The sequence below is a fragment of the Cryptomeria japonica genome, chromosome 10, assembly GCF_030272615.1.
Source record: "Cryptomeria japonica chromosome 10, Sugi_1.0, whole genome shotgun sequence".
NCBI lineage: Eukaryota > Viridiplantae > Streptophyta > Pinopsida > Cupressales > Cupressaceae > Cryptomeria > Cryptomeria japonica.
Window position 1 is genome coordinate 361766280 of NC_081414.1, and position 22878 is coordinate 361789157.

At 35.2% G+C, this 22878-nt stretch overlaps 1 protein-coding gene across 1 annotated transcript; it reads left to right on the top strand.

Moving 5' to 3' along the window:
- Positions 1-1617: 1617 nt before the first annotated feature.
- On the top strand, positions 1618-18754 carry LOC131050786 (DNA-directed RNA polymerase II subunit RPB1). The gene is made up of 14 exons (XM_057985047.2): positions 1618-2405; positions 3119-3382; positions 7703-8011; positions 8119-8277; positions 8452-8613; positions 8687-8907; positions 9004-9145; positions 9224-9559; positions 9684-9970; positions 10230-10488; positions 10574-13662; positions 13767-13838; positions 18225-18278; positions 18424-18754. The coding sequence occupies exons 1-14, from the start codon at positions 2322-2324 to the stop codon at positions 18524-18526; spliced, it is 5541 nt and encodes a 1846-aa protein (XP_057841030.2). The 5' UTR covers positions 1618-2321; the 3' UTR covers positions 18527-18754.
- The last annotated feature ends 4124 nt before the right edge of the window (positions 18755-22878 follow it).

Sequence of the window (22878 nt, forward strand, 5' to 3'; positions counted from 1 at the left end):
TGTGCTCATCTCATTATCAGGTGTCTTAGAGCTCTTACCATCCATCTCTTGACCATCTTGCTTAGATTTATCCATTAGATTTTCAAAAGTAGAGGTTTCCTTCTCAAGAAGAGGATCCAGGCCATTAATAATTGCATTAGCAAGGTTCCCAATTTCTTCTTGCAATACACCATCTAAATCAGAGGTGGCAACTTTCTCTAGTAAACCATTGTCATCCAAATTACCTCCATCCTTCAAAAAGGGTCCATTCTCCTTTTCATTCTCCTCCAAAGGCCCTTCTCTCAATCTGATCAATAAATTTTGAAGAGTACTTTGCATCAAACCTTTACCTTTCTGGTCCTTTACGCATTCTCCATTTGTGTGCCCTTTTTCTTTACATATCAGACATATGTCTGTTAGCTCCTCAACTTCAATCATTTGTCTCCATGTTATTTTCATACATACTGAACTCCTTTGACTCCAAAGCTTCATCCGCTTTCAAAAAAACACCCAGTTTGTTACCAATCATTTTGAGAGTTTCAATATCCCAATATTCACAAGGGAGGTAAAAAAGTCTAATCCATATAGGAACATCTTCAATCTCTGCTTTTTTTGGGATCAAAGTTGGGAACCCAGTCTTTTATGAAGAAATCTTTTTCTCCCATAAGAAATGATCCATTGTTCAAAATCCATTCTTTATCCTTTTCACAAGGACAAATAACCAAGTAGAAGCCATTTCGAAGGGTTTTTAGCACACAATCCCTTCCCCAATTTTCATCACACTGGTTGCACACCCTTGAGAAAGCAGGCCGATCCCCATTGCATTTTTTGAAAAAAACCCTTTTTTAAAAAGTATTTGAATCGATTCTTTCCATTCAACATTATCAATGAGAAGGGAAACAACACGAGAATGGTCAAAACTTGTACATACCTTCTTCGCTTGTGGCTCCGCCTCCTATAGTTATGGTTTCCAAAATTTCTTCTTAATGGTTTTGAAGTCAACTCCGGGACTAGAATGAATCGCAACATACCCCCACCGATTGTGGCCTTGGTCTCGTCCATGAACAAAACCCTTATTCCATGATATTGATTTTGTTCTATTTCTGTTTGCCTGATCCTGCCATGCTCTAAACGGTGGCCGCCATGCTCCATTCTAGTAACCTTCAATCTGCCGGCCTCTGTAATGCCATACAGGTTGAGCTCTACCATCCCTTCGAAACCCTAGCTCATGCTCCATCTCCACCACCACTCTGATTTTTAAATCAAACCAATTTATCACACATCACATTTAGGTAAATTATTCTTATATTTTGTTAAAATAACATAATTTTTTAATATTGATAAAATATATATATTTTTAATATTAAAAAATTCAATTTAAAAGAAATATTATGACTAATATTATTTAAATAAAAAGAGGAAATCAATTTTAATCACATAATTTTTTTATTAACGCAAGTTCTTCATAAGAAAAATTAATTTGTATCTAAAAAGGAATTTTTATAAAACCATGGTCAGAAGCAAAATTAATTTTGTCTGACTTGTGTAATAGAGGCCTATCAGCGGAACCTCGCTGGAAAAAAACTATAAACAAATGCACACTTTCCCCGTAGATAGTAAATTCGACCACTCTCTATGATCTTTCCGTCTATTCTGAGTGCCTTACATAATAAGTTTTACATTATATAAACCCTACAAATCAAAAGTTTTTCATTTTTCATTTGATTTCCCACAACTCTTGAGGGATTTTCGCCTGCAATCCGTGACTTAAAATCCATACAGCAAACGAAAATTTGTTTGGCCAAAATTAAAAAAATCAGTGGAAGCTCTGACGCAATAGTTCTACGAAGCTCTACTTATACCGTGTTGCTGTGTCCGAATCCTAACTGCTTCTCCAAACCCTAGCTGAATTTAAAAGAAAATAAACTCTTAGTTTTTGTACAGAAACCTGGTCCAGTTTCTACTAATCTTGTACTGGGTTCGCTTTATTTGTTTCCTTTGCAAGTACAAAATAAATATTTATCGGACCTAAAACTTTTACAATAGGTGAAAAAATATTTTGCTGAAATAGAACAATTCAATGGAAGCTCTCATATAATAGGCCTACGAAGCTCAAATCATATTGTACTGCTGTTGAAACACTAACTACGGCGCCAATCCCAGCTGAATATTAAAAAAAATTCTTCAGTTTTTGTACATAAGTCTAGTCTAGTCTTTGCAAATCTTGTACTGGGTTTCCTTTATTTTCTTCTTTTGGGAGCAGACAATATATTTTTTCTTGCTGGAAGAGTTTTAGTAAGCCCCCAAAATAGAAAAATAATAGTAACTAGTAAAACCGCAGCATGGATACGCGATTCCCGTACTCCCCGGCTGAAGTGGCCAAGGTGAAAGTCGTGCAGTTCGGCATTATCAGCCCGGATGAAATCGTAAGTACAAAATTTAGAGAAACCTGATTTTTTTTAACCTATATAACTTGGAAGATTGTTTTTTACTTTAATCGGTTTGAATAATAAATTTAAAGGACGAGTAGAATGTGCTGCTCGTGAAAAATACGAGGAAATTTGGTTGTCTGAGCTGAAAACCCACGAAACCCTACTTTATTTTCGGAAAAAGAGCTTAAAAAAATCTTTAGACCTTAGGTCAGTTACTTTAAGCCCTAGTATGGCTCATCTCAAATTAAGGAAAAAACAGAACAACTTTGTTGTAGCCTGAAAGTTGAAAATATGGTCAAGTTTATTTTTATTAGCAGAAAATGGCCTGTGGCACCCTAGTTTACTTAATGAAATTGCACATTTCATATATTCTAAATTATGTACTTTGACCCTAATATGTTTGAAAGCTTAATGTTTAGTTATCTTTTTTGAAATAACCGCGCTCTATGTTGGGAATTGATTCTAGTTCTGTCAATATAAACCCCAGTATCTTCGGGGTTTAAAACATTATCTAGATAAAACTGTGGAAGTGTATGAATTCATTCAGAAATTTAATATGAATCTAAATGGACTGGTTAACCCAATTCCTAGATTTTATTATTGTAACTATCATGCAAAGTGTTATTAAAGTCAAGGTTATGTAATTTGAATTTGGTTTGATAAATGAGGGATTGAAGCCGGAGTGGGATTTTGATTGTTTTTGGCAGAGGCAAATGTCTGTTGCACAAATTGAGTACAGTGAAACTTATGAGCGTGGGAAGCCTAAGCTCGGGGGACTGAGTGATCCACGTTTGGGTACCATTGATAGAAAACTGAAGTGCGAAACTTGTTCTGCTGGCATGGCTGAATGCCCTGGGCATTTTGGACACCTTGAACTCGCCAAGCCCATGTATCATATTGGGTTTTTGAAGACCATTCTTTCGATTTTGCGTTGTGTATGCTTCAACTGCTCAAGGATTCTTGCAGACGAGGTATGTTGCTAAAACTTTTGTAAAGTTCTTTAGTTTTTTTTTTTAATCTCTATTGGACATTAATAGTCAAATTCTAAATGCAATTTATGGAATGATTGCAATAAAAGTGAAAAACAGATTTTTCTTTTGAAATGAATTTAAGTAAATTATTGCTTGGAGATAACAAACAAATCTCTATGCTGTGTTGAGAAAAAACACACAACAAGATTCAAAAAACTATGGTCCATACAAATAATTCATTAAATGCATCTTTGGCAAGATTGTAAGATTAAACAGTTGTCTGTCATACATTACCTCTGAAGAGCAATCAACAATGCCCACATTCAAATCTTCATTAGTTACAAAAATAGGAATCAAGTTTCAATTATGGGCAATATTTTTATGTCAAGCAATGTCAAGATTCAATGCAGATTGGTTGATTATAGCTTAGAGCATATAAGCCAAAACTTGCCTAACAATTAACTTGACAACAATCCCTTTCAGGACAAGGTTTAAGATGTTTTCTATTAAACCATATTGTACGGAGTGAGGTGAAAAAAGAACCATATTCTTTGTTAGATAGATGTGTGTTCTAGATTGCGTCTAGCCCAACACCAGGGTTATATGTATAGTTATACCTGTGTCAATGCTATATGTTTTTGTGAGGTCATTATAATTCCAAGAATTTTATCATATGGACAGGTTTTATATTAACCTACTCACACTCTTACATACTTTTACCACACAATTTACCTCCTGTGATAACACACAAGTAAATTTTAGCATCTGCCCGTATATGCAATCTTAAGAATTACTGTGCTCTATTTCATGTATCAAATGATTGGTGACAACTTTATAACAATACAATCTCAGATTATAATTGAAGGTCTTATGTTAATGTTATGATCAAAGTATGCATGTTCCAAACTATTCCACAGAAAAAAAACATTCAATTTCTGACAAACTTTAACTATAGTTTCATATAGCATTGAAATTATTTTCTCCTTTGATAATGCAATTTGGCTGCTATTTCTGTAACTGATGAAAATATGGATAACTGCACAAACATTTATATTTAAAAGCTAATTAATTGCTTAAAGTATCCAGGAATTGCTAAATAAATGTTAGTGGTGTTAATGTTTTAGCAACACAGAAATCTGAAACAAAATACGCAGAATTTATCCTGGGAAAACCCTCCACTTGAGGTTGAAAAACCCAGCCCACTCAAAAAATGAACTTTATTATATCTCTGAAAATGAATACAACTGTTGATGGTTTCAGATTACTATCAATCTCAATAAGATAAGTTTGATTCTCCACAAATCAATCTTGACAATGAAGTCAAATGAGACATCTCTTATACATTCTATAAACCTTCATAAGTCTGAAAATTCAAAACACAGAAAACATATAATATATCTGATCTGACAGACTACATACACAATATTCTCAACATGCTACAGACAAACGAGAGAAGCCAGCAATATATATCTATCCATCTGCCGAAGAAGAAGAGCAATGAATATAAAGAATCGGAATTGCAAGTGAAGAGACACCACGAACGAAGAAGAAAAGACACCAACAGTTACATCTTCACCGACAGCCACAACTACACCGTCAGCCACATAGACATGAAGAGTCACTGGCAGAGAAGTGAAGAGACTCCATGGTGGAGAGGAGAAGTTAGTTATTATCTTAGATCTAAATTCAGCTATAAATCTTCAACAAGTGGAAGCTGTGTGACTGAAATAGCCAATGGACACGGCTAATCTTCACACAAAATGGCACTCCGTACGATTTCTAAAATCCGCAAAACACAATGGATTCCACAAAATTTTCAGCATCTAAATCTTCATGATCTGCATCCCTACTGCTGTAAAACCACAAAAAAATGGACAAAAAAACATTGTGTTTTGCAGATCTGGGAGTTTTTTACAATGCCATTTTGTGTGGAGATTAGCCGCTGGCATAGCCAATTAGTTTGGCCACTTTTAGTTCTCACTCTTGATAAGACTAATTGTAACCGTATAATGCCACATTTATTTGTACCATAATATGATCTTGCAAAGTGAAGGTGGGCTAAAATAGAGTGAAGGAAATGATGATTGGAGTAAACAGAATCCCCTTGGGAGAAAATTATATCCTCATACAGTTAAATGACAAGGAGCAATCCACAGAAAGAAGTGAGGGTTTGTGACCATTTAATGAAGGGAACCACATCCACCAAGGGGCAGACCATCTTTGTAGTGGACTCCTTTATCCCACTCAGTCAATGGAGAGGTAGGCCAGGATCAGCTGTCATTTCCTCAAAGTGCCTTTAAGATGAGGAACCACTATCCATTAGTTTTCTTACATTAACTTCAAAATTGCCAGATTTGGAAATTACAGATGATGAGTTTCTTCCATAAATCATATTCTAAACACGCTCATTTGCAGATTTGTAGGATCTTGTCCACTTGTAGATTTCCTTAGAGCATCAGTGCCTTTGAAATGGAAGGTTTTTTTGTATTGATTTGGCTTAGATGCCTCTCAAAAGCCTTGAATCCCAGGTTGAGTGTCTTTTTGAAGATGGATGATGCCTTTTTTCCAATTCTTGAGCGTACCCTCAAACTTGTGTGCTTTTGCTGGTCTACTCTGATGCCAATTGAGACTGTAAATTTTGATGGGTCAAGTGTTCACCCCTGTATTTTTGGTGGTCTACTCTGATGTCAATTAAGGCTGAAAATGTTGTAGGTTGTGTCTTCCAATTAAGAAAAAGACTATTTTCAGCTTGTTGCTGTTCTAGGATTGGCATATTATCCATTGTATTTACATCGCTATTTTCACATGCATACCAGATAGGTAGATAATTCAAATTTTTATGGTTATTTTGAATTTTATGATCTAGTTGCAATTTTTTTGGCTGATTTATGAATCTAAATTTCCTATGCTGCTGGGCCATGGAGAGATTCTGCCATATAACACTTGCATCGACTCTTCCCTCAAATCTTTTTGCTGAATAATGACTCATTCCCTTTGCAACAAATTACAGTCAACGGCTTCAAAAAGTATGACAACATTCTCACTACTGCATGGGCAAAACTGAAATAAAATTCTGCTATTAATCTCATATCTTTCGCTGAAAGGCTAAGGGTAATTGGAGTACTTTCCTCCTTTAGAGTTAGATGATTTTGAGAGACTCACTCCATCACATTTATCCCTGTGACTTAGAATTTCAACATTCAAATCAACTAAGACATCATCGTCAACATTGCAACTCTGAAGATTAATTGCCTGCTGCAATGGCTCACCTTGGGCAGGCCGTATCCATCACTGTTAGCTGCGAGGACAGCACACTATCTAACTATAGTCACTGAAGGAGTGTTGCAAACCTAAGGAACCTGTGGCTGAATGATTTCATTTATTCACCCTATTCCGAAGGGGTAAAAGTCGCTACCATCAAGTTAACTTGTATTAGAAACAAAGAGGATGGCTGCTGAAGGTATATTTGGTGCAACTTTGTGACACCCACCTGTTTTCTCCACGTGGACATCACACCAACTTTGAGGGAGCTATCAGATCCAGGTGCTGCTAGCAGCTATATAATACCAGTCTGAATTATGCATAATTAAGGAACAATTCTGTACTTGCATTTGAGCCCTACATTTATAGATTTACGGTCTATCGGACATCAGTAATACGTTTTTAGTCTCTATGCTTATTAACTGTTATGTGGCTGATAGGATCTGAGCATTATATGAAATTAAAGTTGGTTAAGTTCGTATGTATGAATTGCAAGTTACCTAATGAGCTGTGAAATGCTTATAACAGCAGTTTGTAGTCATTTGATTTAGTTCCTTGAGGGCGCATAATCCAAACCAAAGAAACATGGAAAGAAATCAAGACTTAAAAATAAGTGTCAGATCTAAATCCACATGCTTTTGTCACAGCAATGGGTCTTTATCTTGATCCAGACTTGATTAAGGGCTTGATAATAGGGTTCTCTTTATTACCTATTGTTTGCAAGTCAGTAGATATTGTTTTTGGTTTCTGTTTCTATCTTTTATTTGTTCAAATTACAGAACAATACCCCAATAAGAATCAGAAATTTACAAGAAAATCAGAAAATTGTATATTTGAGACATTACAGAAGGCGTAATAAACTCTAGAGAATGAAATCAGAATCAGAAGTTGTTAGAAATATGTACAATCGCTTACATGTTTTCTTACTTCAGAAGAGTTAATGCTGGCAAACGCCTAAATGTAAGAAATAATTTTTTTTCCTTTTGCAGCTCATTTTCAATTTTTTTGCGGCCTTTTTATCTTATTAAACTCAGGTTCTACCTTTTCTTTTTTTTACAGGATGATCATCGTTTCAAACAAGCATTGAAAGTAAAGAACCCAAAACACAGGCTCAGAAAGGTTTTGGATTGTTGCAAGAATAAAGTTAAATGTGAAGGTGGAGATGTCATTGATGAGGATCAAGGTCAAGATGGAGATGACGAGGTTAAGAAGAAGCGACAAGGAGGTTGTGGTGCCCAGCAGCCCAAGATCTGCATTGATGGAATGAAAATAATGGCTGAATATAAAGCTCCACGCAAGAAAGCAGATGACCCAGAGCAGTTGATGCCGGAGCCTGTTGAGAGAAAACAACAGTTAACTGCTGAGAGGGTAATAATGTTCAAGAAAAATTAATTGGATGTGGTCAGTTTCAGAATGCAAACAATTTCTGTATATTATTGAGTTGTCTCAATGCAATTTATCTCAACTATATGTAGGTTTTGAGTGTTTTGAAGCGAATTACTGATGAGGAGTGTCAAATGTTGGGATTGAACCCAAAATATGCTCGCCCAGACTGGATGATTTTACAAGTGCTTCCAGTTCCTCCACCCCCAGTCAGACCTTCAGTTATGATGGACACCACAAGTAGGAGTGAGGTATTTTTCACATTTTCCTCTGGTGTTTTTGACACAGCTTCATATTTTAAGTTCAAAATTACCAGATCTTATAATCTTATGCTTTGTGAAAAATCACATATATGCAGACTAGCATGTTTAATTGCATTGGTGCCTGAAAAGTTTTGGTAAGAGTTCGTTCCTATTATTTTGCAGGATGATCTCACTCATCAGCTTGCAATGATTATCAGACACAACGAAAATCTAAAAAAGCAGGAGAAAACTGGGGCTCCAGCTCATATTATTTCTGAGTTTGCCCAATTGTTGCAATTCCACATTGCTACTTATTTTGACAATGAGCTGCCTGGTCAGCCAAGGGTAAATATTGGTGTCATTGAATATGTTTGTGTTTTTAAGCCCCAAGCTAATGTTTTATGCTTTTTATTGTCAGGCAACCCAGAGGTCAGGACGACCGATAAAATCAATATGCAGTCGATTGAAAGCTAAAGAGGGTCGCATCAGGGGAAATCTGATGGGGAAGCGTGTAGATTTTTCTGCACGTACAGTTATTACACCTGATCCTAACATTAACATTGATGAATTAGGAGTCCCCTGGAGTATTGCACTGAACCTCACATACCCAGAGACCGTCACTCCATACAACATAGAAAGGTAAATAGTAGATGTTACTTTCTTGAATCTTAATCTTTGTTCTGCATGACCATTGATATGTAATTTATGCTGATCCAGCTCGTCTTAATCAAACAGATTAAAGGAACTTGTTGAATATGGACCTCATCCTCCACCAGGGAAAACTGGTGCCAAATACATTATCAGGGAGGATGGCCAGAGACTTGATCTCCGTTACTTGAAAAAGAGTAGTGATCACCATCTAGAGTTGGGCTATAAGGTATCAGATAAACTATTGTGATTCATATTTTGTGAAAAACTTTTAAGCAAGGTGCTTATTTTAAATTGGGTCTTGTAGGTGGAGAGGCACTTGAATGATGGAGACTTTGTTCTTTTTAATCGACAACCAAGTCTTCATAAGATGTCTATCATGGGTCATAGAATCAGAATCATGCCTTACTCGACTTTCCGATTAAACTTGTCAGTCACATCACCCTACAATGCTGATTTTGACGGAGATGAAATGAACATGCATGTTCCCCAGTCATTTGAGACAAGAGCAGAAGTTTTGGAACTAATGATGGTGCCAAAATGCATTGTTTCTCCTCAGTCCAATAGGCCAGTTATGGGTATCGTGCAAGATACACTTTTGGGTTGTCGAAAGATTACAAAACGAGACACCTTTATAGAAAAGGTGAGTAGTGTGTGAGAGGTTTGGGGAAATCTGCAGTGTTGTGTCTTTCAAGTTTGCATGAGAAAGCAGGTATTTGTAACTATGCAAAATTTATGTTATGATGACAATCTTGGTTTCCTTGCAGGATGTCTTTATGAATATCCTAATGTGGTGGGAGGATTTTGATGGGAAAATACCTGCTCCAACTATTCTAAAGCCAAGGCCGCTTTGGACTGGAAAACAAGTCTTCAATCTGATCATTCCAAAACAAATCAATCTTATAAGGTATTCTGCATGGCATGCTGAATCTGAAACAGGATTTATTACACCAGGAGATACATGTGTACGCATTGAGAAAGGGGAGGTTATTTCTGGCACTCTTTGCAAGAAAACCCTTGGGACTTCCTCGGGAAGTCTAATACATGTCATCTGGTATACTTCTATCACCACTTGTACACTTTAAATGGCAAACTAGCAAAAATACTGAGCAGTCTTCTATTTCGAATTGACATGTTTGGTTTGGGTACAGTTGAATTATACGAGTTTCTCAAAAATATTTACTAGTCTGTTGTTTATTTTTGGCCTACTGAATTGTCATTTAACATAGCTATAGGTACTACAATAATGCCTATATTCTGAGATTTTCTGTTCTAGTATGTCATGGTTGTAATGATATATTTACATCTTGCAGGGAGGAAGTAGGCCCAGATGCTGCTCGTAAGTTTTTAGGTCACACACAGTGGCTTGTAAACTACTGGCTGCTACAACAGGGTTTCAGTATTGGTATAGGAGACACAATTGCTGATGCTGCAACCATGGAAGTTATCAATGAAACAATTTCAAAAGCAAAGAATGAAGTCAAACAACTTATTAAGGCTGCTCAGGATAAGCAATTGGAGGCAGAACCTGGTCGAACAATGATGGAGTCTTTTGAAAACAGAGTCAATCAGGTATGCTTGAATCATTTAGAGTATATTTTTTTCCTTTTTATAGTTTGCTGTCTCTTACCAATGTGTCTTCTATTTCCCTTTTCAGGTGTTAAATAAGGCTCGTGATGATGCAGGAAGCAGTGCACAAAAAAGTTTATCCGAGAGTAACAATTTGAAGGCTATGGTTACTGCTGGGTCAAAAGGAAGTTTTATCAACATATCTCAAATGACTGCTTGTGTGGGACAGCAAAATGTAGAAGGGAAGCGAATTCCATATGGATTTGATGGAAGAACCCTACCACATTTTACAAAGGATGATAAAGGTCCAGAAAGTCGAGGCTTTGTGGAGAATTCCTATCTGCGTGGTTTGACTCCTCAGGAGTTCTTTTTTCATGCAATGGGAGGACGTGAGGGTTTGATAGATACTGCAGTGAAAACGTCAGAAACAGGATACATACAGCGTCGTCTTGTGAAAGCTATGGAAGACATCATGGTGAAATATGATGGGACTGTCAGGAATTCACTTGGCGATGTCATCCAGTTCCTGTATGGTGAGGATGGTATGGATGCTGTTTGGATTGAGTCACAGAAACTTGATTCTTTGAAGATGAAAAAGAAAGAGTTCGAAAATGTTTATAAATATGAAATTGATCAAGAAAACTGGAATCCTAGCTACATGTTACCAGAACATGTAGATGATCTGAAAACCATCAGGGAGTTCCAAAATGTTTTTGATGCAGAATTGCAGAAACTAGAGTCAGATAGACGACAGTTAGGCACAGAGATTGCTCCCAGTGGTGATAACTCATGGCCTATGCCCGTAAATCTGAAGAGGCTCATTTGGAATGCCCAGAAGACTTTCAAAATTGATCCAAGGAAACGATCAGATATGCATCCTATGGAGATTGTAGAAGCCATTGACAAGCTTCAGGAAAGGCTAAAGGTTGTTCCTGGTGATGATCTCATGAGTATTGAGGCCCAGAAAAATGCGACTCTTTTCTTCAATATTCTACTGCGCAGTACATTTGCAAGTAAACGTGTACTGAAGGAGTACCACCTTACAAAGGAAGCATTTGAATGGGTAGTTGGTGAGATTGAATCTCGTTTCCTTCAGTCTTTAGTAGCTCCAGGGGAGATGATTGGATGTGTTGCAGCACAGTCAATTGGTGAACCAGCTACTCAGATGACATTGAATACTTTCCATTATGCTGGTGTTAGTGCCAAAAATGTTACTCTCGGCGTTCCTCGGCTAAGAGAAATTATAAATGTGGCAAAGAAAATTAAAACACCATCACTTTCAGTGTATCTAAAGCCAGAGGTCAACAAGACAAAAGAAAGAGCAAAGAATGTCCAATGTGCTTTAGAGTACACAACCTTGCGAAGTGTTACAGAGGCTACTGAAGTGTGGTATGATCCAGATCCAATGAGCACTATCATAGAGGAGGATGTTGACTTTGTTAAATCATACTATGAAATGCCAGATGAGGATATTGCACCTGAAAAAATATCTCCATGGCTGCTGCGTATTGAATTAAATAGGGAGATGATGGTTGATAAAAAGCTCAGTATGGCAGACATTGCAGAAAAAATCAACCTTGAGTTTGATGATGATTTGACATGCATTTTCAATGATGATAATGCAGAAAAACTTATTCTGCGTATACGTATTATGAATGAAGAGGCTCCTAAAGGGGAAGCTCAAGATCAAAACTCTGAAGATGACGTCTTTCTAAAGAAGATTGAGAGTAACATGCTTACAGAAATGGCTCTACGAGGCATTCCTGATATTAATAAAGTGTTTATAAAATCTGGAAAAATTAACAAGTTTGATGAGAATGAAGGATTCAAACCTGAAACAGAATGGATGTTGGATACAGAAGGGGTCAACATGTTAGCTGTTATGTGCCATGAAGATGTTGATGCTACAAGGACAACGAGTAATCACTTGATTGAAGTTATTGAGGTGCTTGGAATTGAGGCTGTGAGGAAATCACTTCTAGATGAGCTTCGTGTTGTGATATCTTTTGATGGGTCATATGTGAATTACAGGCATTTAGCCATTTTGTGTGACACAATGACATATCGGGGCCATCTAATGGCCATTACTAGACATGGTATCAATCGTAATGATACAGGGCCAATGATGCGATGTTCATTTGAGGAAACAGTTGATATTCTTTTGGATGCTGCTGTTTTTGCTGAGGCAGATCCTCTGAGGGGTGTTACAGAGAACATCATGCTTGGCCAGTTGGCTCCGATTGGTACAGGTGATTGTGCCTTGTATTTGAATGACCAGATGCTACAACAAGCAATTGAACTCCAACTACCCAGCTATATGGAAGGAATGGTAGACTTTGGAATGACACCATCTCGGTCCCCAATAACAGGAACACCACACCATGATGCAATGATGTCACCAAGCTATTTGCTCAGCCCAAGTCTCCGCAGCTCACCAATTACAGAGGCCCAATTTTCTCCCTATGTTGGTGGGATGGCCTTCTCTCCATCTTCATCTCCTGGCTACAGCCCTTCATCCCCAGGTTATAGCCCCTCATCTCCTGGGTATAGTCCGACTTCACCTGGATATAGCCCCACATCTCCAGGGTACAGTCCAACATCCCCTGGATATAGTCCTACATCACCATCATACAGTCCAAGTTCTCCTGGATACAGTCCTACGTCTCCAGCATATTCCCCCACAAGCCCATCTTATTCTCCAACTTCACCAAGCTACAGTCCCACATCACCAAGCTACAGTCCCACTTCTCCCAGTTATAGCCCCACATCCCCGAGCTATAGTCCCACTTCTCCCAGTTATAGCCCCACATCCCCTGCATACAGCCCCACTTCACCAGCATATAGCCCCACTTCTCCAGCATATAGCCCAACATCACCTTCATACAGCCCGACGTCGCCTTCATATAGCCCCACATCTCCTGCATACAGCCCCACATCACCTGCGTACAGCCCCACATCTCCAGCATATAGTCCTACATCGCCTAGTTACAGTCCGACATCACCGAGTTACAGTCCAACATCTCCTGGGTACAGTCCCACTTCGCCAAGTTATAGTCCAACATCACCAAGTTTTAATCCAGCCTCTACAAAGTACAGTCCGACTTCACCGGCATATTCCCCAAGCAGTCCAAGATATTCACCATCAAGTCCATATAGTCCAACATCGCCAAATTACAGGTAAAAATTGCAATACGATGCTACTGTTTGCTGCTTTGTCATGTCAATGAAATTTGTATATGGTTTGTTTTATCTTTATTGATTTTTAAATGTTTCATGTACAGTCCTAATTCACCATCTTATTCACCAACATCTCCTTCATTTTCTCAAGCGAGTCCTACTTACAGTCCTACAAGGTAAGGCGTTATTTTTCATTTGCTTTGAATTGTTTATAAATGGCACTGCAATTTTCATTTAACTAGAGTTACTGTTTTCTCTTTTCTCTAACATGTTTAATTATCAAAACTGTTTTCTCATTTCTCTAACATGGTTAATCATAAAAACTGTTTGTTTTTGTAAACATAGTTAATCATCTCCAGCAAATTGTTCTGTTAAGGCATGCAATGCTGTTAGTTGCCTCTAGATTGATGATTTTCAGAAATCAGCAAACATATTGAAAATAAATTCACTCCCAAAGAGAATATGGATGTCCTCAAGTGTGTCTTTCAAATCGAAGAGATGGGAGTCACAAAACAAACCTGCAATATCTGTCAAGTACTCATCCCAATGTACCAAATCTGGAAGACTATGATGTACCTACTGCAAAAAATGACTCTAAAACAAGAGATGGAGATGTGTTCTAACTTCTCAATGTACTGCCCCATCTAACAGTCTCCAAATCAACATTACTACTAATCAATCCTATGACATGATCATTCTTAATATCTCACGCTTGCCTCTGATTAGGTGTACTTGGTATGGGAACAAATCTATAGGGATGGGGCAAGAGATGGAGCCACCTAAAGATGTTGTCTTGCCAAGACTTATGGTTCCCTTTATTCAGGGTGATTAGAAATGGATGAATTGAAAAACCCATGATTTTACAACGATAAAACTCCTCATATGTAGATAAAATTTTGGAACCCTTGCAACATAAAGAAATGGTCCCATATTTTGCAAGTTTTTGAAAGTACAAGTCAAAATTGAAAAAATGAACTCAAACTGAAATAATAGGTACCTAGGGCAAAATCTGGAAAAACGATTTAGATGATTGTGAATTGCTTGTAACTAGCTTTCCAATACTTGTTTGTTGCAAAAATCAATATTGTATGTACAAGTTATGCTTTGTGGAAAAAATAGCTCTTTTAGGGCATAAAATAAACAAAGAATTTTTATTGGGCACTAGCCACCAATGCAATCATGTGCTTAGGATCAAAGCTAGCTTTTTGTTGGTGGCAAAGATGGGTGGCAGTGCACACAAAGCTGCTTGTAGCACAAATTGCAGTCCTCAGTTGCCAATATGATGGGGGGTCAAACCCTAAAAAAAACTTTGTGCTGCAATGGTGGTCTTATCTGACAATTGTGATTGAATGGCTGTTTGGATGCACAAAATTTTATAGATTCTAACAATTTTTTTTGAACCTTAAAGAACAGGCTCTTAATTTTTTTGTCACCAAATCCTATAGTGTCATATATGGATTTATAATTTCTGGGCCTTCTGAGCTCATTCACGAGATCCATTTTGAACCAAGATGAATTGCATGAAAGCTTTTGGCCAAACTCTTCAAAGAAAGGAAGGGAATTGTAGATCTGGAGCTCTGCTACCATGTAAGAGTTGTTGATCAACTCCATAGTAGCTCAAGGATCACTTACAACCAGAACAGCCTTCCACACAAGAGAGAAGCAATATAATTGTAATGAAGCTAGAGAATTCATTAGATGCAAAATGAAACTAGTACAAATACAATTATGAATTATTAAGAAGACCTAGGACATACTAAGATCATGACTCGTGTCTTAATCCTATGATGCAAAATGAAACTAGTACAAATACAATTATGAATTATTAGTAAACTTAAGTATTAAGTGTGTATAGGATCCGATATGAAACTAGTTAGGTAATATACCGTGTTTACAATAACATTTTCTTGTACGCTCATATCAATAGCAGCCAGTTGATCTCTGATACATTTTATGTTCAACAGCTACTGCGGATGTGATTCTTCTCATCTTGTTTGAAAGGAAACAGTAGATTATTTAGATACAAGGTCCTCCCTAAATCAGAAGTTTGATACTTTTCCCTTAAATTGCTTTAAATTTTCTATTGCAAGTCTATGATCTGACACCTTAGGGAATATTTTGTCTGTTACTGGGAGCTTGAAAGCACTAGAACTTTTTGCTTTGGTTTAGTCTGTGCATACATCCTTATTAATCTCACATTTTCCCACAATTGTTTTAGTTTCTATGTTGTCTCATGACCATCTTAAATTTTTCCATATGTTTTAATTCTGACTCTTGATATTCTGTAATTTATTAAGAGCAGGTTTTTTAAAGTAAACCTTTCCTTTAGGCTGTCCAATAATTAAATAATACCATTCACCTATAAGGCTATATCTGTGTTGTTATGCTTTCAAGATGACCTCAAAACTATCTTTAGATTCTGTTATTATTTAGACTCTTCTTGATAAACTTATAACTTTTTGTATGCATAATTTCTACACTTCTCATTGTGGCAACAATCTACAGAAATAGATCAGCTTATGTCAAGGCAAAAATAGAACTCTACATCACTTCTGTTGTCGTATACATCTATGATTTTTTTCTGTCTGAGAGAGCCTTCATTTATTTATGAACTTTTGATCTCTCAGAAATATGTCATCCTCTTATCATAAAAGTGAACTTATCTCAGATCTTTCTTTCTCACTCTCTTCTATTGATGACTAAGCCTCAGGGCATGTCGTCGTTTTGCTTGGCACACCTGTACTACTTAGTTTACTCAGTTTCCCCAGCCTGCTCTCCCTTGGTGTCGTGGCGCTCCTCCTCGTTCCTGTCAGCATGACTTGGCTCCATTTTGGTGACATGGATCTACTACTTACCAGCTGGTCACCAGACCACAATGGTAGACTCATATTACAAGCTTTTTTTCGATTATGGGAGTTACATTAGCCTTGGATGTTTGGGGAGTTTTAGAGGAAGTGCTTTGATTTCCCCTAGGATATCTATTGTAGCCATCTGACTTTGGATACTTCCTAGTGAGCATTACCACTCACAGTGACCAATGATTGTTGAGAACATGAGATGGCTCCGTCATTTCAGACATGGATTTTTGATGTGATTTCCTTCTAGTCTTCGCTGGCAACAGGCTTTAGGGCTCTCGATTGCCCTTAAGTGCTAATCTGTTAGCGGCACAGTGCTTTATTTTATCTTTCTTCCTAGACCTTTCTATTGTTAATTGCTGTGACCTTTTGTCCCATTGACCTCCTTTTGGTCATCTGTGGATATTAATATAATTTCTTTCTTTCTCAGTCCCAGAGGCCCATTGCCTTGGGCTCTATATCACAACAATGAGAAAAAATGAAATTGAGAGAGAAAAGGAAACTCACTTGAACAAGTGTAACAATCAGATGACAGCTGAAGTAGATGCCGAGGAAGATGGGACTACCACAAACTTTCTCATACATTCAGATACTAGGACACCCAGGAAAATGTTTCATTTTTGTGGTTGAATTTAAGGCAAGAAGCTGAGGTAAACAATTCAAGGCTTTTGACTTCACTTGAGAATATGTTCTAATAGCTGAATGGGAACCGAATAATATCAAATAGAAATCAGTATTTCGATAGAAAACAATATTGGAAATGTCACGGCCTTCCTAATGCTAGTTAATAATTTAATAATATATAAATAACTTTTAATATAATTATGCTGAGAGGAGTAGAAGTGTCCCATATTGCGAGTGTGTAAATCTCAGAAAAAAAACACCGCTGACATATGATTAAAAATAATACAATCAAATTAAATGAGTGACATAATAACATGAAAGTATGGCCGACATAATTAAAAAAAGAAGCAAATGTGACATAAATACACAAATTTAACAAGCTAGAAATCAAATCAAATCAAATAAGAAAATGAGGGTGAGTGAAAAAATAAATTTGAAGAAGCCAAATCACGAAGCAGCAAAGAATTAGAAAAGAGAAGCGGATTTGTCTTTCATCAATTATATCTCTATAATAATAAAATATATATTAGGTTTTTATCTTGACCTTTTAACTGTTTATAATCTCCAAGTAAAATGTTAAAATAATTATGAAAAATTATTGAGGAGCATATTCCATTTATATACATCACTTTTTTTTTTTTTGGTAAAATAGATGCCTTGGGAAGGATATCTCTGTATCTTTTACATAGATTTGTTTAATGATAGGTGTACTTCATAAGGGCAAAACATGGAGGTCCTGGTAAACTTAGAAATATATCTATTACAATAAATTTTCAGATTAAAAAAGACTGGTTTTTGTATAGAAACAATTGATTGGCATTTAACTGAAACTTCTTGAAATGGAGTCTATGGTAGGACCACTTATACCATTCACCATCTCAAGTTCTCTTCTTCTTACACATTAAAGAGGGTACATTTTATGGTTTTCTAGGCGACAATCCATGTCTTAGATAATAATAATACTGGCTTTGGAGAACAATAATATGTTGCAAGAAGTGATATCCTAGCTACAGAGCAAATCTTTGATGATTCATACACATTTCTACTTGTTTGTTACCATTACTGATGCAACTTATATTGCAGTCCTCCATATTCACCTGCAAGTCCGGGATTCAGTCCAAGTTCACCACAATACAGGTAAATGTTCAGCTTGTATAATATTCAGCCTGTATAATGTGCTGTGTGATAAAACGTTGTCTTCATTTAAAAGGTTTAAGCTTCTATGTAAAGGACTTTCAATTAGTTATTGATTTATTTATGAATACTGTTTTACACTAAACAGTCCCAGTGCTGGTTATTCTCCAACTGCTCCTGGCTATTCTCCGTCTTCCACAAGCCAGTATACACCACAGTTCAGCAACAAAGATGAGGGGAGTACTCGGTGACTTGCATAAAGATGTTGGGTCTACAGATTTTTTTTTCTTGGGTATGATCGAGCAGAAAGATGTCCATCATGGGCAATGCTGTTCTCACTTTCTTACTAAGAAATGTATCATTAGATTTGGTATTCACAACTTTTCTGGCAATGGATTTTGATTGGTGTTTGGTGTTCTTTCCAAGCCCAATCATAAATGGATTAGTATGAAATAAAAAGTTTATCACGGTTCTACTAACTCATGTATTCTTTTCTCATGTGCCAGTGGATCTCATTTTTGTGGGTATCTATTCTACTTTTAGTAGGGTGATGTTATCTATGGATAGATTTGTGTGGCAATGAGATTTGTTGGAATATCTTATAGCATGGGGCATTTTGTTGCATGCTGTGGATGATTTAATAAGTTGCAGAGAGATTTCCCAAAGGGTGTCCTTTGGTTATGATTGTTGCCAAGATATTTGGTAGTTTTTGGGAGGTTTCTTAAATTGCTTACAGAAGTAACATACGGGTTTTATGTAGGGATTGCAAAGAGTCGGACTATTTTGATTTTAACAGCATTAATTTGGAAGATTTTTAAAGAGTTGGAATTTAGATTTTTTTTTTTTAATAAGGGGTAAACGCTTTTTAATCCAGAGCTATGAACCAGTGGGACTTGAACTTTGATGGCAAGAACAACAACACAACAACTTAACCATCACAACATGCCACTATTGGCTGAAATTTAGATTATTATTAAGATTATATATTTTAATTCAGTTTTAAAAAGCAAAAAAATTGAAAAGAATACAAATTAACAATTTTTATTTTCTGAAGATTTTAATATGTAGTTCAATTTTGAAAAGCAAAAAAATGAAAAGAATACAAATGATCAATCCCAATTTCTTTTGAAGATTTTTATATGTAACTTCAATTTTTTTCTTTTTGTTTTCAAAGGAATACAAATGATCAACCCCAATTTTCCAGAATTGGCAGAAATGAAAATAAAACGAGTAATTATAAGTTTCAGAATGTAGTAAAAATGAACAGACCAGATGGTATGCAAATGATCAACTTCAATTTTCCAGAATTGGTAGACATAAAAAATAAAGCGAATAATTCAAAGTTTCAGATTGTGGTAAAAATGAAAAGATGACATAATAATATGTAACACTATCTCTAATATTAATTGAGTCCTAATACTAACTCTAGTCTTATAATCGAAGGCTTTATATTAATCAATCATTAACACTAACTTTATGAACAGAACAGATAACATACAAATGATCAACCCCAAATTTCCAGAATCGGTACAAATCAAAATTAAGCGAGGAATTAAAAATGAACAGATGAGATAATTATTAAAACGAACCATCTCTAATATTAATCGAGTTCTAAAACTAATTCTAGTTTTAACACTAACTTTATCTTAGAATGCAATCTTTAATTGTAATCAACCATTAGCACTAACCTTAACCTAAGTACTTTGTCAAATATGTTTTTTTTACAGCTACGGTGTGATCAAGATTGAATTTTGAATTAGAGCGACAACAAAGACAATATCAAAAAGAAAGTCATAGAGTATCAAAAAAAATATCGAAGATGACAACGGAAACAAATGACAGAAGTTGAAAGGGAAGAACAAAGAACAAGACATAATGAAGCTGAAAGAGAAAGAAATACTAAAATAAGGGCAGAAGTAACAATACAAGAATTAGAAAATCAAAATAGAGATGAACAAAATATAATTAGAAATATTCATTTCTCATTTTAAAAGAGAAGAAAGACATCAACTTGACCTACAATCAAGTGGCACATACAATCAGTCATCTAACACAACTCCAATAGGATCAATTCAACTATACAAAGAAATGTCGAAAACACACAAAATTAAAATGGAATGCTTGAAACTAATTTCAAAAGATTTCAACTACAGTTTTGACATCAATTAGATAGCTTTAGATTATCAAGCATTTGTTCTATTTGTCAAGAATATCATAGAGTTAGATGTTGACAAGAGAGAGGTATTCATAGATTTTTAGCTTCAAATAATATGGATCCTTGGTCGCCACTAGAGGAGCTTGCAAAACTAACTCTAGTAGAAGAAATGTTTATTGCACATGTCAACTCAATACTACAAGTTACACATGCTATTGGTGGTCAATATAGATACAAAGGACACGCGATAAGTTTTTCGCAAAATGTTGGAACATGTTTCACAAATTTTGCCACATACAATAGATCATTTGCCAATCATTATTGTTTGAAGAAGGGATTAATGTGACACAAATTATAACTTTATAGTCAATAGGGACCAATGTATAAAACACTTAAGTACAAAGTAGAGCATGACAAGTTTTACTCTGATGTTAGAATTGATGAAAATGCTCTCAATGATCTATCAAGAAATTGCGATGAAAATATTTTCAACAAATTGAAGACAATGCACATGGAATTTGATTTTGATGCAAATGAAATCATATTTGTAGGTCCAATGATGGAGACAGATGAAGGATGAAAGTTTATAAGAACAACCTTGTTTTGTTGCTTATTAATATAAAAAACAATTGAAATTTTGTTCCAATATCTTCTATTTTCCCTAATTTTTACTTTTATTAATGACTTATATTGCAACAAATAATTTTATCGAAGTCATTCTATTTTTTATTTTACTATTTATTCAAAATTATCCAAACAAAATCCAATTTAATACTATTTATAGTTTTATGTATCTATTCATTAATACATATTTAAATTTTGTTTGAAAATATTCTATTTTATATAATGTATAAATTGTTTAATTCATACACATAACAGTAATATTAGTTTTCTCCATAACACCTTATACTTTATCTATGCATGCTTCAAATTTTTAAAGTCATAATTGCTTTAAAACAAAAAAAAAATATATTACTACAATTATCAAAATGTACAACCATTGATATATTGATTTTGTTCATCTATGCATTACATTCTAGAATTTCTTTCAAATACTCTAAATGGTCTATTCAACCATTTCACGTTTAACTCACTCCTAATCGGTAATAAGTCGAAGCCGATAAGATGTACATACCCTACCCCCTATGGGATTCGAACTTGTGGCCTCTCTTTCAAGAGCACAAGTTCTCCACCACTAGACCAACTCAAGTTGTACATTATTTAAAAATATTTACTACTATGTATGAATATTAAATATTTCCATAATTTGATATCTTTCAGCGTATCTTACTTAAATTGTTTTAAAATATAGGTATGCTAGTATTAATTGAGTCCTAATACTAACTCTATTTCTAACCCTAACCATTATTTTAGAATCAAAGCCTTTATTTTAATCAATCATTAACACCAACTTTAAGAAAATAAAACTAATAATTAGAAGTTTCAGAATGTAGTAAAAATGAACAGAACATATAACATACAAATGAGTAATTAAAAATGAACATATGAGATAATAATTAAAATGAACCATCTCTAATATTAATTGAGTTCTAATACTAATTCTAGTTCTAACACTAAACTTTATCTTAGAATGGAATCTTTAATTGTAATCAACCATTAACACTAACCTTAGGCTAATTTTAACTCTAATCATTATTTAATATTTACATTAGACTAAGGATTGTAGCTTAATTCATAACAAAATGGTATTCTATATATTGTATAAATTTTTTATTAATTTTTTAATTGTAAAATAATTTTTAATTATTTAAATTATTTGTTTTTATATTTTCTTAATAATTTTTTGAATGTTGTAATTAATAAATATTTAAACAATACATATTTTATATTTGATTAATTTAATTCTATATAAAAAATTCAAATATGTATTAAATTTTAATTTCAAATATTATTAATATAACCATAAGTTTATAATTAATAAATTTTATTAATCAAATATGACATTCAACTAGCAATCACACCTTGGTGTGCAATGGGTATGCCGAAGAGGTGTGGAAGGTTGATTAGGAAAATTTTGGTTTACTTTTTGCATAAATTTATTTAGTACATGAGGTCAATTGATAGGCTACGATGTTGTTTGTGCAACAAACGTATCAATGGAGAAGTGTTGGTTTTGAATCAATTATATATCTATGTACAAGTATCCAATCATAATTGAAACAAAACCTTTGATTTGAGAAGATAATCAAGTTTCATTACAAACATGCTCATGTTTACAATCGGGTGATAGGGAGAGAGGTTGAGATAGGGCTAGGAAGAGGGATATAGAAAAGTGAGAGAGAGATGGATAAAGAGTTATAGGTAGAGATAGAGAAGAAGATACAAATATAGATAGAGTTGAAGATAGGGATGGAGAATGAGGACAAGAAAATTGAGAGGAGAGAGATATGGATAAATAAAGAGAGAGAGAGGAGAGAAGTAGATAGA